This window comes from Triturus cristatus, chromosome 2_2, assembly GCF_964204655.1.
Source record: "Triturus cristatus chromosome 2_2, aTriCri1.1, whole genome shotgun sequence".
Lineage (NCBI taxonomy): Eukaryota > Metazoa > Chordata > Amphibia > Caudata > Salamandridae > Triturus > Triturus cristatus.
This window is the reverse complement of record NC_140582.1, coordinates 1019894823-1019909002: the sequence shown is the minus strand read 5'-3', so window position 1 is coordinate 1019909002 and position 14180 is coordinate 1019894823. Positions and strand designations below refer to the sequence as shown.

Here is a 14180-nt window from a genome sequence, read left to right as displayed (position 1 = left end):
AATGGTTAGATACAGTTCTAAGTGAATCTCTGTTTAACCCCTGGTAACTATGGAAAAGGCTGCAGGCAAGACTCCAGAGAAAAGTGTGTTACATTCTATTGGTACTAAACAATATTAAAATTACGAACACAAAACATTAAAGTTCCTAATACAATATAAGTGGTTAGGAAAACTTCATGAGCAAAGAGACACAAACATTATTACAATTGGATAAGGGAACTCAGTATTTAGATTTATAAAGTTTTAAAGTAAGAGCAATGAAGAAAACAGAAAATATCAATTAAAGGCAATGGTTGTGGTTGACCAAACAGGAGAACAACCGGATTACCCTGGGTATCAGTAAAAGTTAAAGTAATTACTTATTTTCCCCAGCGGTCAGACAGAGTCATCTAAACATGTTCCAGGTACAGGAATGTACTGAGGAGGAGGTAGTGAGGTGCCGTTCTAAAACTGTGCACTAGCCAGTGACTGGGTTGTGCAAACCAGGTGCCTGGTAGTTGTCAATTTTCATTTGGAAAACAGACCACCCTTTTCAGCGCTTTCACTCTCAACTTAGTGCAGACCTTTGCAAAGTTCCCTATTCAACATGGACTTAACATGCTTCCCTTTGCAGAGGCCTGACATTCACTTTTCAGGTCAACTCCTACTAAAAATAAGAAACCCCTTCTCTACGTGTGCTGAAACCAGTTCCTCCTTTGCAGTGGCAAATGTCTTAAAGAGCTCTGATTTTAAACGAGTTATGTCATGTGGATCTGACATTTGGGGTTTTCACTTGAAAGAGGAGGCTGTTGTGGATGTCCTGTCACCTATACTGCCATCTCTACCCACTCACTTGACTCCTCCATGGTCGGAGGTCAGTGTTTACACTACATCAGCATTCCTGCTCTCCGAAGTAGTATTTTTCTCTAGGAAAAGTCAGCATTCACCCTTAAACTGGGATGCTAATTACAGCCACTGTAGCGGAGGCAGCTACTCAAATTGGTTTTAATAACAGGTTTTTTAGGCACTGCTAAGTACACTGCTTGAATGTTACTATTCCACTACACTTACAGTCAGTCAGTCAAAGTATGCTTTATTCGAATTTCATTCATAAAAGCAAAATACAAATTTACAATAAAAGACAAATACGTACAACATTTTAAAAATAAAATGAAATTCCAATTAAAGACATCAGAGTACAAGACATACTTCTTACAATTTTCTGACTTGGATACTAAACCTATGTTTATATAAAACGTACTGTTCTATTAACAATAGTGTATTATAAAAAGTGATAAAATAGTTTGGGTAAGGGTAATTTAAAAAGTGACATACGAAGTAAAAATGCAGAGGAAAATGGCATAACAGAGAATAGTCAGATGACTAGCAGTCTCTGTCTAATCAAGAGAATAGTCAAATGGCTAGCAGTCTCTGTCTAATCATCCACGCCCATCCTAGATACTTTGCGATGGCTACAGAGATCCAAGTCAAAGTGCTAGTGCATATAATACGCAAAGCTACAATACTACTGGTTGTCCCCAGGTTTTTACACATCGGGGACAGCCAGATACGCCTTGGTACCGCATAAAATTTACAAGAAAATAGAATGTGACCGATGGTTTCTCTAGTAATACCACAAACAGGGCAGCTATCACAAGATCCACCTACCCACTTAGCTGTCAAGAATCTGAGGGGAAGTGCACCTGCTCTGAGTTGGAAGAGGAGCTTCCTTTCTCCAGGCCTAGTTATAATGTCCCAGTAGGGTTCTAGGCAGGGATAATTCTTAGCCTCTAGGAGTTCTCCAGTCATGGAACCAGCACTTGAGCTACTCCAATGCCGGGATGCAACCATCTCCCAGTAAGTCCTCTTTAGAAGACTTTTAGATGGAAAAATTGCTCTCGCCGGGTCTTCCCAAAGTGAGCACATACCAAGCTCGGTCAGTGATATCTTGAGTGATTTTAACCATCCAATTTTGTGGTATACATCAGATCTTATAATGTCTAAAAAACCCTCGGCGTAATGAGAGAGCACAGGAGTCGTCCATAACCTACGCCAATACAAGATCGGACGAAGCTTAACCAAATCTGAGACTGCTCTTCTACCAAACATCTACTACAACATTCTATTATAGTTTTGACAAGTGGAAAAAAGCTTTTTCCGAGTCCACGTTGCAAAAATAAGCTTTCCTTTAGAGATAGGACTGGTCAGGGTAAAATGTTACTTGAACTAGATAGTGGCAAACAGTTTTCAGCAATTTTTTACTGTGGAGACAAACTTGTCTTTTTTATATTTTGTGTGCTATATTCCACTTTTATACACACAGGGCCTGATTGACAAAGGTAAACTTACACTTTTATGTAAGTTAACGATTTTTTCCTATTCACAAAGGTATTTTACGAGTAGTACCTTTACGACTCCGGAATCTCTGCACTTGTGGCGGCTGAGACTCCACACAACAAGATAGGACTTTCCTATCTTTTTATGTGCGTAGACTGTGCAGATGTAAAGGTACTACTTACAAAACACCTTTGTGAATAAGAAAAATGTATAAACTTACACCCAAGTCTAAGCTTACGTTTGTGAATCAGGCCCTAAGTATCTAGCTCTATGGGCATTTAGTAATCTGCCAGAATGTATAAAAGTAGGATTCCACACGGAAAAACACTTTTCCTTGGAATATGTGGCTGCAGTGATTTCATACTACAGTCTCACCAGGACACAATGGTGTTCTCTGAAGCTATACAATTTAGACACAAATCTTGTTGGTGTAAATATACATTGCATTCTACGTATGACATGTAAATGACTTGCCACTAGTGCATGGCTTGCACCAACGTTCCATGGCCTTATTCTAAACTGAAATAGGCCAGGTAGATGTGACTAATTTTACAGTGTATGTTTAGGGACAGAGAATACATACTGTAGCACTGAATGGCTGTATCACAGTGCAGTCATAGTGTGAACAATCCACCAAATCTACAGAAAAAGATGAATTACTGCACTGGTCATGAAACTACAGTGCACTATAACAGAAGCTATGAGGCACACACTGAGGCGTGGGCTGCATAGTTCAGGAACAGAATGCAGATCGTAATGTAGGCAATCATCCAAACCCGCTTATTAAAGTTAATGAAAACAGCAACTGGTAACTCAAAATGGCATATGGGCCTTACCCTTCAAGCACGAAGCACTTTTGACCTCTCATGACTGTACCTTACTGGCACGGAGCACTTTGGACAAGTGGGGGCCAATCAGAAAGTAGTAAGTGGTTATCTAAATCGCCCCATGAGGGTCCCTATTCAGGCTGCCTACCAATTAGGGAGCTCTTTGATCTTTTGGGTCGTACTTTACAAGCATGGAGCACTTTAGCCCAGCACAGTAATGTTGAACTAGAAAGCCCTTTTAGTCCTAAGCACTTTATAAATACGTGTGGCCTTGAGGCCACCATGAGTCTGGTCTTTATACTGGCGACTGATTATGTATGGAGCACCTTGTCTCTCTGGGCCACCCTTTACCAGCACAGAGTTAGGAAGCACTTTCATCTATCAGCACCTTAGAACTGTATGCTGCTATGTGGTTTCCATGATTAAAGGCTTGAGTGAGGCAAAAACTTAGAACTGTGTGCAGCCTTGTAGTTTCCATGACTAAGCTCTTGTGTGAGGCGAAAGCACATGTGCTATGTCAGCTAACTAGGAATGGGTATATTGAGGCCTCACAAGGGGATCACAAACTTGATATTTTCCTCTTTTATAAAATATTGTTTTTAGTGGATCGAGAGCTTCTAGAAGTGCCAGCACTCTACTGCTCAAACCACAAAAAGTAAAGAAAAGCAAAACCTACAAACGAGCCTTCTCCGGTATCCCCCTGAGGATTTGAAACTCCCTGCCCCCCCGAAGTCAAGCTGAATCTTTCTATTGTCCTTTTCAAAAAGGAAGTCAAAGTGTTATTGATGAAGACATTTCTGGCTTAGAATGGGTGCTTCCAAGGAGACTGAGGACACCCTCGCAAGTTTGAGTCCCAGCTACCAAAGCTCCCGAGGGCACCCAGCTCTACAAGACTGTTAACTTTGTTCTTTGTGCGTACTGTTTTCTACCTCTTATATCCTTCCTGATGTATTTAACTGTAAAGTGCTCTGATACCCTTGGTGGTCATGTTCGCACTATAGAAAACTTTCTAAATAAAATAAAATAAAATAAATTATGTCTTTTCATGTTTTATACTTGCTATTTATGCTCAGATGTTATTATTTTAATTAATTGAACATAAATAAAGTCCAAACTTAAAAACCCATTCCCACTACTGGAGAGATGCCTATGAAGGTATGCCAGGGAGGTAAAGCAATAACATAACCCAACAAACACAGAATGGTTGAGTCATGTTAAAACTGCAGACCCATGTGATGAAGATAAAAGGACATGTGTGAATTGTAAACATGATAAAGCAGTTCACGATCAGCGAGTAGATATGAGAAACAAATATGTAAGATTGGGATACCATAATTATCAAATTACTATAAGATTACAGAACGTCATGACAGTTAATCTTGTCCCTTCAAGGTAATTAAGTGCTACAAGAAAGCAGCAGCATCAGAGAATAGTAAAGTGTAGAACCACAACTGTGTAACATTGTGTCACCCAGTATTGGGTAACAGATTGTGCTAGAATGACAGAGAAAGACTTGAGAACAAAAATAATGAGTTGCTTTTGCACAGATGTGAAAGGCAGTTCAGATTTACTATGAAGTGGTTACCTGTGTACCAAGAAGTCAAAGTGTGTAACAGGTTGAATATGGATGGATATAAGTGTAATGCTCGTTATAACTAACCTTACAAATGAACTACACACACATTTTGTTTTCTTTCTTTCCAAAGCGTCCAGACAACTCTGCTGATGGTAAGTACTGCTGCTGTCTCTAAAAATAGTATTTACTCCCCTAGGTGCAATCTTCCACAAGTTGCTTTCTAGGTGTGCCTGAATCCGACTTAGCACTACTTCTATACTGAATATTGTTCACTTATTCTAAGCATGCTACTGCCTCCCTTATTTATTATGATAAAATATTTTTGCGTTATTAATGATTCAAAGCATTTCACTAAATGAACATTGATGTATGGTATTTTTTTTATAAATGATAAAAACTTAAACATTTTAAAATGCATTCTTGCAAATTGAGTAACAAATAAAATTTATTAAAAAATGTTTTTTAATAAAAACATTTCTTTAAAAATAAGAATATATTTTTAACTCTATTCCAATCAAAATCAGCTTTATTCGACAGTGAACGGCCAAAGTAAAAACTCCAAAATAAATACACAAAATTAACCAGTGAAATAAAAAGAGTTTAAAATATCATTCTCGGTTAATCTAAAAGCCATATCCAGGTTGGTTTCACTTCTTCATAGAGACATAGGCATACATGATTATTCAGAATGTATTGACCTTCTAGAGCATGAAGAAGCAGAGTTACACAATGGGAAACTTCAACACCTGATAATGCTTGTATAAAGCGATAGGCCTGAGAAAAAATGTAAATGTAAATTGATACTTGTATAGCGCACTACTCACCCGCAAGGGTCTAAAGGCGCTTGTACGAATACCGCTGTGGAACCCATCCTGGCTTTCCCTGTGAGGTGTCCACTCCTGGGCACCCCCAAGTTGGAGGCCAGGCATCCTTAGTGTTGTGGGGGCTGTTGTGGAGATTAAGCAAGCTATTGCCCAGAGTTGCAGAGTGGGACTCCATGATTGGAATAGGCACTGAGACGAGAATTATCAGGTCCGTGGAATTTTTGAGCCCAAGACCTGCCGTGGTGGGGAATTGAACTCTGGTCCCAGGCCAGCCCTCTGCATCAGGGTCTGCCGCTCTAACCATTGAGCCACACTTCTCCGCCAGAGAACACTGCGCAACGTTTCTGAGGCTCATTCCATTCAATATGTAATAACTATATATATTTTAAAATTTTACAAAACCTAGAATAATGCAATAGAAAATAATATTCATCAACTTTTAGTCATTTTTAGAACATTTTCAATATTTTTAAACGTTTCTAAAACATTTTTCATTGTTACCATTTGATAATGCAGAACGCTTATATTTTTTAGGACTCAGTATTAAGAATTACTTCATCCATGTCATTTATGCATCTAAATTTTTGATTTCTAAATTAGGAATCAGTAAACGTATTCTGTAACTAGTGATTCTTTATTTATTCGGATCGGTATGCTAAATTAAATCCCTATTTCAAGACTCTTAGTACATTGCAAAGCCACTTTTAGTGGTCACAATCCACTTTGCAAATATTTATAGATTCAGTAAGCTTTCATACATCTGGCCCTGAGTACCTTGACGATATGTCTATAACCAAGGTACACAGAAGTGGAGTTAAGTATTGTAAATCTATATTTATCTATGTAAAATTACCATCACTATATTTTTGTATTGATATTCTGGCTATGATAGATTTCAGGCACGATATTTAGTGCATGGTAGTCAGGCAACATAGAATTATTCGGAACAGTATTCCACCTAGGAATACTACTCTGACCTCATCTTAAGGAAGCTATATGGCCAATTAAACTATATTTTGTTTGCAATGAAAACGAAGAGACCCTAAAACAGTTTAATTAATTGGTCATCTCTCTATTCCCCTGAAGCTTATTTTTGAGACATATTTGCTTCTCTTAGACACTCTGGGTCTGATTTAGATCTCGGCGAATGGGTTACTTCGGCACAACGGTTGCGGATATCCCATCCGCCTAAGTATAAATCCTGTAGAACATAATGGGATTTATATTTCGGCGGACAGGATATCCGTCATTGTTGTAATGGAGTAACCCATCGGCCGAAATCTAAATCAGGCCTTCTGTATTACTAAATAGAGAATTGTGTCCTGCTGATCGACGAGCCTTACTTTACTGCTACTATATTGTTGACAAAGCAATATTATTCTAAAAATCTTTACAGTTACTGAGATTTATAGATGTGTATAAACTGTGTTACTGTACACAAGGTTTTGTTAAGATATTAAAATGTTTTTACTATAATGCCTGTGATTTTGTCTAAGTCCTTGGGGGTCACAGTTTGCTACAGACATTTACTTTAGTTGTCTAATGAGAAAAGAAAGTCAATTAACAATCAAGTATGGCAATAATCTCCTTTCGTTTACAAAAATCTTTAGTAGACTTTTTGTCGTATTTTATGAGCAACATTTGCTACACATCTGGTTCACATGCAAAGACTAGAAACTGTCACCAATATATTTCAGCAATATTTGAGAATGAAACTGAATGGTGGACCATCTCTTTCTCTCTCTCTCTATAAAGCTAAAAAAAGACAAAGTTGTAATGTATTTATCGTTTTAAGGAGCTGTCAAATTGGAAAAGGTCGACATCATATGAGGAAAACAAGCACTTACTTAGACCTATTTCAAATTGTAAATCGCAGCAGCGGCCCGTGCAGCTCAGAGCGGTGTAGCCGGGTGCGGGGGGATTTTGACAGATGACGATAAGGGAAAATTATTTATTTATTTAATTTCCCCTCGTGGTCATCTGTCGAGTCCCCCCCCCCCCCCCAACCTGGCCCCACCACTCTTACCTGCACCGGGCGCACCTGTTAAATCAATTGTTCAGTTTGTTGCTGAATCCTTAGTCACCTACGGTAGACACATCACACCCAGGGCATGATGAAGACAATTTACCAATATCAAGACTACTTTTATAGAGAAAGCACAAGAGTAAATTCTGGAATAATGCACCTTTTGGAAATCTCCATTCACCGATATTGTAAAGGTTCTATACTATTCCAGGCGTTATTTAGAATCCTAAAATAGCTGGACATTTAAAAATAGAAGTCAAAGATGGGAAGGTTCCTAACCCTAATGAGATTATCCTATCTATCATATATCTGAAGATTTCTGCATCAATAACCCCAATTTAAATTTTGATTGTAAAATTTGTCTTTGCTTTGTACACTCCATTGCTTAGTTGTCTACAAAATCCTTCAAATGGATCATGTCAGAATGGCCACACTATATGAGCCTGCTCATGTATTTAATTAAAAATATTTGTGTAACCTGAGAGATGTAACAGAAACGTTAATTTACAGCTGACTTTAGGAATTGTTTTCTTTCAGGCAGTGGACTGTAGTTATTTCTTATTGCTAAAGCTCCACCTTTCCATTATAAATGAATGGTATATTTTGATAGGAATAAAGCAATATTATGACTCATTTTCAGTTAGTAGTAAGTAACATTTCCAATGTATTTTTACATACCTCTGAGAGGGGGAGTTTTGCACAACTTCATGAACATAAATTCCACTGGTGACATCAGGGAAATCAGGATGGCTAAGTTTCAACTCTTCCACTAGGCTAAAAAACGATACAATATAGAGGAAAATGAAAATCAGTAAAGAAAGGGTTTATGGCAATTGTGATTAAACACATTCATGTTTTTTTCTTATCGGGCTCACTTTTTGTGGGACTATGTGGTCCGTTAGTGTCTAAACCTTGGTGCACATGACAGAAAAGATAGCCAAATTACACAATGAAATGCAAAATTCAAACCGTGAAACATATTAAAATAAGATGGATTGTTGAATGAGATCCGCTTGTGAAATGTAATACTATATGCTAACCTTAGAACAACTCCCCTTACTGGAGGTCACACATTCAGCTAGTCATTCGCAGGTCAATTTCTGGAAGTCTTTTTTTCTTAATCTTCATAATACACGATGGTCTCTTAACTAGAGTTGTGCATCATATTTTAGTTTTTTTTAATATTGAAACCAAAAACAGTCTAGATGGGATAAGCAGCAAATAGGTGTATATAAATCCGCACTCTATTGGTTCCCAGTGTCCTGAGTCTTTTACACAAGCTTCTTTGTGTCTGAACCCTTTCCTTTCTCATGAATAAAATAATTCTCACCCAAATGTGTGTTCCTAAACAGCTTAAGGCCTATTTCTTTAACTATCCTTGGAATATCTATCTTTCTTTGTTTTCCATCAGCAAAAAAGGGACTTGCAGTGTCAAACACACCCTCCATTAAGCCAACCTACGCCCAACTCAACTTCAGTGAGATCAGTTTGGGGTAAGTATTACTTATCTGAGGCAAAGATACATGCGTTGGTCTGCCTGAGTGCCATTTACATTCTGCTTCCATGCATAACAAATATCATCTGATGATTCAGTCCACATCAGTCATTGGCTCTTTTGCCCAGTTAATGGCAACATTTATGGATTCTATGTGCACATCCACCTAAAAAAAATTGTGCTTCTGTGTCAGGGCTGGTTGGCCAGTCTTTTTGTTTTAAGTTTTTCCTTTTATACTTCCGTTTCAATTTCTTTGTTTCTTCTCTTTCTATTTTATTGTTTACTAAGAGAATACACCAGCTCGTCAAAGAGTGCTAATGGGCCACTTGCTGGCTGCTCACTTCATCTGCAGTGCACTGCATCCCATATGGCCTCTCCCTCTAAACCAGACTAATACTTAGGGAATGCTGTCTTATATAGTGTATCACTGTTTTAACAGTCCAAGGTGGCCAAACGGTTGGCTCCAATTGTGGCAGCAATGCTGTAACTTTGCAACAACTATAGACTATGTATAATACCATAGCAAGATGGATTCCTTGTGCTATGTTTAGCTTTATTCAGTGGCATAGCTAGCCCATATGCCGCCAGTGGCGGTCCCTGCATTTGCCACCCACAGCAGTATGTAAGAGCAGGGGGGAGGGGTGCTGACGATTACTGCGATGGCCGCAGGTAAGAGTAGGGGGTGTTTGGGGGTGCTGGCGATTCCAGTGACGGCTGCAAGTAAGGGGGGAAAGCTGCCGCCCCCAAAACTAGTGCCGCAGGGGTGGACTGCCCGCCCCCCCCCCCCCCCCCTTGCTACGCCACTGGCTTTATTATACACAACATGTTTAGGCAACAGCATGTTTTCTTTTTCCTACTTGTATTCATTCAACCTATCTTGTATATTTAGTTGAGTTTGAGTTACTGTGTGTTTTATTGAGGTAGTGTCCTAGGACAAATGCAAGAATGAGTCAGTGGATATGGATGGGTGAATGGATGCATGAGTGCAAAGATGATTGACAGTGTGTGTAGATGATGACTTATGGAGCGACTAAGCCAATCAATGACACAAAAAGCACTTTACTCATAAGCCACACCTATTTGTCCTGCCAATTTGTGTTTATTATAGAAGTACATATGTGAAACCATATATGATATTGCCACACTCTGGAGAGTGCATATTTGCTGGTGATAATCTAGTGGAACATGTACCTGGAAAAATTACCTGTGGAAATTGGGGCAGAAACATATATTTTTATGCTAATTTTCCTTTCCATGAAGGAAAAGTTGGAATGGTGTGGTACCGTAGCATCACGGAAGTGCTGTATCTTTTTGTGGTATCAGATTTTATGGCCACGTAGAGTCCTGCGTTTCTTAAAACGAGGGCATAACTGCATAAAATACGCTCAAACCCCTCCCAGGTGGTGAGTTGCCTCCCCCTCCCCTCATCATTACCAACTGCGCTCTTCGACCTTAAAATACATTATGGACAACTTGCTTGGTACCAAAAAAGGTCGCAGTTTATTAAACATTTTCACATTTCATACAATGACATATGTTGATGACTAACATTATTGTTGACTCATTCCATTTTGGTTGTCATCTGCTTTTAGACAGATCACCTTCTGGGGGTGGGGCCCAAATACCACGGCTACTATTGACCAAGGGATTAGGCTGCAACTTGCTACAGATTTGGTGGGTTTCCATCCTGAATTGCCCGGGCCACAAGTGCTATCCCGTTTACCTTCAGTGCCAACCTCGCCCCACCCTGCTCTTCCGTATCCCTGCCGCGTGGCATCCTAAGGACCCCGTGAGCATCCCAACCATTCAGCCTGTGGCTGGGATCTACCTTTTGCTCCTTTGGTACCCATGCCGTGAGGCATCCCAAGGGCCCTGCAGGAGCCTTCCATATATTCTCTCCGTGGCTACTGGCCACGGTTCGCTCCCTCAGTGTCCCTGCCATGAGGCATTCCAAGGACACTGCGTTAGCCTTCCATCTAATTTTATCTATTTCTCTTCCTTCCCTATCATTCTAGGATGGTTTCCGCCTCCCCTAACCCTCACGCAGCTGCAACAACCGCTTTTCTGCCTTTCTTTGGGGTGTGTGGGTGGGTGGCATTCCTCCTCTACTAGCCCAAACGGAGGGGATCGAATGCCAGAAGGGGCAGTTTGTGCCCTCTTGACCCCCTCCGTGGCTAGCGGCCTGCTCCCCATATTGGGGGTGGGGCGCGTTCGCTTTGGGGTGACCAATCGCGGCTGCCCCTTTTTCCCGGGCTTGCACCCTTGGGGGGTGGGGGGAAGAGCGGCTTCCCGCCCCTGGAGGGCGTTTGGCCCGGTCCTCTATTAGGTTCGGCTTCCCCTTCCACGGCCCAGGCTCCATCTTTGGTGATCTTCATGAATAAATGGTTTAAGAAGTTTCAGACATTCTCCTTACTGATAGTTCATTTTGGCCTGGCTTTTGCTAAGATAAATTCTGAGTAGAAACCCAAACCTCTTCAGGCCTCCAGATACTTACGAAGGCGTAATTGTCAACATCCTTATACCAATAAAGCGTTTTTTTCCATCTGCAAAAACAAGAAAATATGATGATCACTCCAAGAAACATTTTCTTGCATACAGCTTTCATGACGTAAGCGCCACCTTTATTCATGACATAACAAACCAGTGTTAAAACACATTAACTTGATGCAAGTATAGAACCTAAACAAAATACCCAAAATGAGCATTATTTACAAATTCTCTCACAGTATCTGCTACAAAGTTAAATGTTTGTTTGTGAAGGATTCACCAAGGAATCCTGACGAGTCCTAAGGTTTCAAGAAACATCTGTAAAATACGTCTGGATAAGTTCAGTGGAACTTATCAACATGTATGTGCTTGGATCATTGCCATCAAAAATTATTTACTCAAGTGTCAAACGAACAATTCAAGTAGCAAGGGATATGCCAATAGGGGAGGCTTTCTGTTCTGCGTGTTAGGGTTTTATATTGTTTAACTTTATTTTAATTATCTTGTGTTTAATCGAGAAATTCAAAAATTCGGCGTAGTAATACACACAACAAGGTAGTTAGAGCAGATCACTGTTCATCTACTGGTGGTCCAGCCATCATTTTCTCTTCTCAAGTCAGGCGGTGCTCTTCAAAACCAAATATAGCCATAATGGATGTTAGACATATGTGCTGCATATACATATAACAAGCATTGGCAATGCTAATGGGTGTCTGGCTTTGTCAATGCTTTTTTTTACCATGTTGCACAGCAGCGCAGCAGCTGTTCAGCATGGCTGAAAGTAAAGAAAATTAAAGCGGTATGATGGAGTCAACACTTACCACATTATAGCGCTTAGTTTTTTTACTTCGGCCTTGTTGCAGAGCGGCCAACATGGTTAAAAAATATTGACAAAGTCAATAGATCATGGATAGGTGAGTACATTTTGGCTTTGCCAATGCTTGACACTTAATAGTGCGGAGGGGTAAGCACCTGCTCAACAGCGTGCAGTTATGGTTGACTGAGCTGTGTATCCATCTGTGGCTTATAACATGAATACGATTCATTTGAGTGTGAATCACTCATTAGCCCCATGTTGGCTCAGTGATTTCAGCACTTGTTGCTGATGTCTTGCGACTCAGGTGTAAGTCAGGCATTCTAAAGCTTCCAGGGCTAACCAACAGTGGCATAACATTAGCCCCCACAGCTCTTGCAGTGGGGGGAGGCTCCAGGGGTCCCCTTTCAGGCACAGCACCCCTGGCCTGAGAGCTCCTGACTTGGTCGGAGGTGAGGTGGGCTCCATGTACTTTGCAGAGGGACCCCTCAAGTTTCATTATGCCACTGTTAACCAAGCTTTTCTTACTTCCGAGGTCAAGTATGTGAGTACATTTAAACGGAGTCCTACTACCAGCAGGTACTTACCGCACAAACAAATGGAAAGGATGCCTTTCGTACATTACACCTTTAAATAGTCTTTATTCCCCTGCACTTTATTGTTTTATCTAATTGTTGCTCTTCTTTCCAAAGAAAGCAGCCACTTGTTTTATTAACGGACCAGAAAGCCCAGAGAGGTCCAAAGCTCCGGCAATGTCTGCACAATGATACTTTGGACAAACCATGGACTTTATAATGGGGATGTAATTAAAACCGCTGGAAAAAGGGGGAGCCATATGTTTCCATGCATGCCTCAAATTCAGGAAGTTTAAGCCGTCGCACAGCAGTAATTGTTCCATTAATTGTAATACATACAAACGTAAACGTGCTATTTACTGTGAAATGAAGCTGCAATGTTCTCGGTTTCCAGCCGGTGGCTGCAACACCTTTGTTCCTGTTAACAGCTGATAGAGATAATCTAGCACAACAGCTGCTTGAAAAATGCAGGAGAGGGAGGGGGAAGAAATAGTACCTCAGTATCATCGGGAGCAGCGGACAGGCACTAATTACACTGAATGAATCTGTGCTTGGTACCTGCTCCGCAGTAAGCATCGGAAGTGACGTTTCAGCAGGGCTAGCCAGTTAGGCACCTTGCAAATAAGAGTGACGCTGAAGCACACAAATGGTAAACAATAGGCAAGCTCCAAGCCCTTTTTACGAACAACAGTGTTTCAACCCTAAAATGTAGGATGTTGAAATAAATCATTCATCAAAGCATAATATACCTTATAACCCACTGCTGAGGGCGATACCCATCGTTAAAGGCCCTGAACCTGAGTTTTAGGCTGGATCCCCAGGTGAGAGCTATTAATGAGGAAGGGGGCCTTTAACAACCGGTATAGCCCAAGAGAGAAGATGCTATAAGGCTATTGGAACATTACTCCTACTAAGTATAGAATGTTCTGAATTATTAAGGGAGAAGCAGAAAGACAAACATTGGAATGTTGGAGGAGAATGCTTCTACTGATCATTATCAGCCCTGGGCCACTTCATTGTATTCATTGAAGCGCTCAACATTCCAATGTTCTAAGGTAGCTTTATAGACCATGGCCGAGGGCTATACCGGTTGTTGAAGGCCCTGAACCCAAGTAAAAGACCTGAGCGGCAGGTGAGGGCTTATAACGAGGAAGAGGGCCTTTTACAAACGGTACAGCCAAAGGCAAAAGGGCTATAAGCTATTAGAACATTCCACCTACTAGGGGTAGAATGTTCTAAA

General features: G+C 40.5%; 1 protein-coding gene across 1 annotated transcript in view; it reads right to left on the bottom strand.

The window, feature by feature from the left end:
* Positions 1-14180, bottom strand: part of HTRA3 (HtrA serine peptidase 3) — a 342569-nt gene that overhangs the window by 28196 nt on the left and 300193 nt on the right. Inside the window, exons 7-8 of the mRNA XM_085642481.1 lie at positions 11559-11607; positions 8248-8343 (exon numbers count right to left, since the gene is read on the bottom strand). Of these exons, the coding sequence (XP_085498607.1) occupies positions 8248-8343; positions 11559-11607 (145 nt within the window). The remainder of the gene's footprint in view (positions 1-8247; positions 8344-11558; positions 11608-14180) is intronic.